Source organism: Eimeria acervulina, genomic scaffold (assembly GCF_000499425.1).
Source record: "Eimeria acervulina Houghton genomic scaffold, Eah_scaff897, whole genome shotgun sequence".
NCBI classification, from domain to species: Eukaryota; Apicomplexa; class Conoidasida; order Eucoccidiorida; family Eimeriidae; genus Eimeria; species Eimeria acervulina.
In genome coordinates this window covers 10001-14030 of record NW_013547088.1, presented here as the reverse complement: position 1 = coordinate 14030, position 4030 = coordinate 10001, and the positions used below count along the sequence as shown (strand labels likewise).

The 4030-nt window shown below is 38.4% G+C and overlaps 1 protein-coding gene across 1 annotated transcript in view; it reads left to right on the top strand.

Annotated features, from left to right (window-relative positions):
- Positions 1–3176: 3176 nt before the first annotated feature.
- EAH_00051630 (hypothetical protein, conserved) overlaps positions 3177–4030 on the top strand; it is a gene marked incomplete at both ends in the record, with an annotated part of 1302 nt that continues 448 nt past the window's right edge. Inside the window, one exon of the mRNA XM_013391214.1 lies at positions 3177–4030. This exon is cut by the window's right edge and continues 448 nt beyond it. Coding sequence (XP_013246668.1) covers positions 3177–4030 — 854 coding nt within the window.

Sequence of the window (4030 nt, the reverse complement as noted above, 5' to 3'; positions counted from 1 at the left end):
ATATATAATATATATTATATATATTATATATAATATATATATATATATTATATATATTATATATATCTACTGGTGCTCTTTTGCATGGCTATGTGTTGAGTATATTTATGCAGATAAGCATGCAGACAAATACAGAAAGTAAACGAACGATTATTTTAATAATAATTATATATACGAAGGAGTCTATATAATAGGCTGCTTGAGATTGAGGCGGTGTACAGACACCTGCGTACTAAACCCTAAACCCTAATGTTGCTGAGGTGCAGCTGGTTTTGTTATTAGTGTTTTGTTGCTTTTTGTATTTTGTGTATTTATTTATTTTATTATTTATTTCTTCTCGCTGATATAAATAATAACAGGTTAAGAGGTTTACTTTGAGCTGTATATACACCTGAGGTGTACATACACCACAAAGTATGTCGATCGGGCTGTTTATAAAACAAGCGGATATACATACACCGCCGATGTATATAATAAATACTTCTTGCATGTGTTTATATTATACAGGTGTCTGTACACCTCAAAGGTGTCTGTACACTCCGCAGGTGTATGTACAGCTCAGATGTGTATGTACACCCGATTGGTGCCTGTACACCTCACAGGTGTATGTACACTCCTCAGTGGTGTCTGTGCACTCCTCAGAGGTGTCTGTACACACCGCAGTGGTGTCTGTACACCGCAGAGGCGTCTGCATGCAGTTGAGGTGTCTGTACACCTTAGAGGTGCCTGTACACCTCAGAGGTGCCTGTACACCCCAATATTTTGAGGGGCAGACGTTTTTTTTCGCGGATGGGGTTTTGCTGTTTGTAATTTTAAATAAATCAAATGCAGCAGCTTCCTAGTTTCTTTAGATTTATACTTTTATAGATATGCAATAGGCAAATATATTCAGGTGTATCTGCACCTTCGGAGGTGTATGCATGCGTGTACACCTCAGCCTATTAGTAGCAAACTAACATATAAATAAATAATAAAAAACAAATATGAACGAGTGAAGGAGGACTAAATAATTAATTTATTAATTGTTAATTGCAGAAGTGCAGCACCAAACATATCTCTATACACCTAATATTAATTATATAATACTAATTATTATTATTATTATTATTATTATTATTATTATTATTATTATTATTATTGTTTATTGTTTTTATTTTTATTTCTTTATTCCCTGACCCCTAACTCAAAACATATTATTGCTGCATCTCTAAGGGGACCTGCAACTTTAGGGTTTAGGGTTTAGGGTTTAGGGTTTAGGGTGCTCTCCTCTTAGGGTTTACGTATGAGGGGTTTCTACTTTCAGGGTTCAGGCTTTAGGGTTTAGGGTTTAGGGTTTAGGGTTTTTTAGCGTTTTTTAGGGTTTAGGGTTTAGGGTTTAGGGTTTTTGCTTCTCTGCCTCTATTCGCTTTTCTCTCTGCACATTTTTTTGTGTTATTTTTGCTTCGTTGTTTGAATATTCATCTCTGTTTGTTTTCTTGTCTTTTGCATGTCTCTCTCTTTGCTGTTTTTTATATCATCGTATTCTACATATATATATATATATATGTATATATGTATAGTATATATTAGCTATATTATGTGTATGCATGTACATACATAGACATATATCTATTATATATATATATATATATATATAGTCATATATATGAAGAGAGAGAGAAATAGCGTTGTTGTTATCAGTGCATATAATATATATAAACCCTATAGCCTAAACCCTCTAAATGTTCAGCGGCGCATGCATACCTGGTTTAATTTACTTCAGCATTTTAATCACTCTAACGATTTGCATGTCTCTAAAGGAGTTAATGTTGAGGGAGATGAATCCGAAGAGGCGTTCAAGGGGTAAATAAACAAAACCCAAAGAAAGAGGAGTTTAAAACAAAGTATGGATCGTGCTGCTGCTGCTGCTGCTGCTGCTGCTGCTGTTGGTGTTGCTGCTGCTGCGATAAAAAACGAATAAAAGACAGACAAATATGCATGCATGCATTTTTTCTGTTTAATGTTTAAAATTATTTTTTTGTGTAGCTGTTCTATAGACGCCGATCTTGGGTTATATAAGGGTATTTTTTGTGTTTTTTTAGATAATAATAACTAAAATATAATTTTAAATCAAAATAAAAGGGAAAAAATAATTATAACAGTTTTTTTCGCTACAGATCGGGAGAGATATTGAACGAAGATTTCATACGGGTATGCTGAGGTGTCTAGACAGCTCAACTAGCTATGCAAAACACTTATCTTATCAATTATAAAGTACATTTTAGTTATTTTGAAGACCTTTTAAGGTATAAATATATCATTTTTATGAATATAATAATAAATTTAATGCATTTGTTGCTGTTTCCCAGACCATCCGGCTGAAATACTGTGAAAAACAAGACAGAATGTAGCACCAACCCTAAGGAAGCAACTTAAAGGAACCTCTTTTTAAATCAATTTCATGCATAAAACCCTTTTAAAAACGAACAAAAAGCATAATTAATTAAAAGAAAATATATACAGAAAGCTGGGGGCCCCAGGGCTTACTTAAATTGAAGTGCTCAGCGCGCGAAGCAGTCGGCTTATTTTCAGCTTCTACGGTTTTCTTGCCTTAAGAAGCAATTTATTATTATATTTTTCTCTTTATTTAATTGTATTTGTTTATTTAATGCTGTAAAATATATTTATTTTCATCCGGAATCTGCATGCATTTGATTTATATACAACCGCACCACTCGCTGACCTTTGCGAGTTTTGCATATTTCTTCTTCTTTTCTCTCTTCTTACACTTTACTCCACACCTCCTTTCTTATCCTCGTCTTTTTAGGGTTTAGGGTTTAGGGTTTAGGGTTTAGGGTTTAGGGTTTAGGGTTTTCAAACCCTCTGCTCTACGTACACTCAGTGGCGCAGTGGTACAACCGCAGGAAATTTTGCTGCATCTGATCGGCGTCCAGGACAGCAGCAGCAGCAGCAGCAACAGCAATAACAGCAGCAGCAGCAGCAGCAGCAAATGGGTTTGCTGCCTTTCTTGCTGCGCAGCAGCAGCTGACCTAAGGTGCTGCATCTGCTGCAGCCGCATCATCCCCTCTCCACAGCAGCATCTCTTAACCTCTCTTATAAATATATATATATATATATATAAAGACGAAGAGGTGCCTATACACCTGAATAGGTGCTGCCTATACACCTGAATTAAGATGGGGGGTCACGGGGGTTTAAATATTTTGCCTCAGAAGCGCTGGCATGTGTATAGGACAGATAATGTGCTGCGAGTGCTGCTTGATGAAAGAGAGTATCAGAAGCAGCTGAAGACTTCGCGACAGCAGCAGCAGAAAGTTGTTATGAATGATGTCCTGACTTTATTTAAACGAAGAAAGAAAGAAGCAACTGATACAGCAGCAGCAGCAGCAGATGATGATGATGATACTGCAGCAGCAGCAAAAGATAATGCAGCACCACCAGCAACAACTCTACACACCTGCTGTTCTCTATTTGAAGAGCAATCAAACACCAGCAGCAGCAGCAGCAGCAGCAGCAGCGCCTCTGCTATTTCCGTTGCACGCAGAGCAGCAGAGCAATCTGCTGCTGCTCCTTCTGCTGCTGCTCCTTCTGCAGCAACAGCATCAACAGAGCGATCTGCTGCTGCAGAAACAGCAGCAACAGCAACAGCAGCTGCTACAGAAGCACCAGTCATAGTGGAGGGTCTGTGGGGCTCTGCTGGCTCTCAGCAGCAGCAGCAGCAGCAGCAGCCGGTGTTTGCTCGCCCGCTGTCTGTCCAGCTGAAAGAGGGTAAAGAAGATGCTCTAGGACAGGTGAAAGGTAAGAAGAGACATATTAATTTATTTGCAGCAGCAGAACATCAAGCAAAGAAGCAGCAAGAAGCGAGACAAAGATACCTCCAGCAGGCAGGCCACTACAGCAGCAGCAACAGCAACAACAACAGCAGCAGCAGCAGCAGCAGCAGCAGCAGCAGCAACAGGGGTGACTTTTCAGTTGTTGCTGCGGAGCTGCAGCAAGGAAGCTGGTATTTAAAAGAAATGCCTTCAAATAA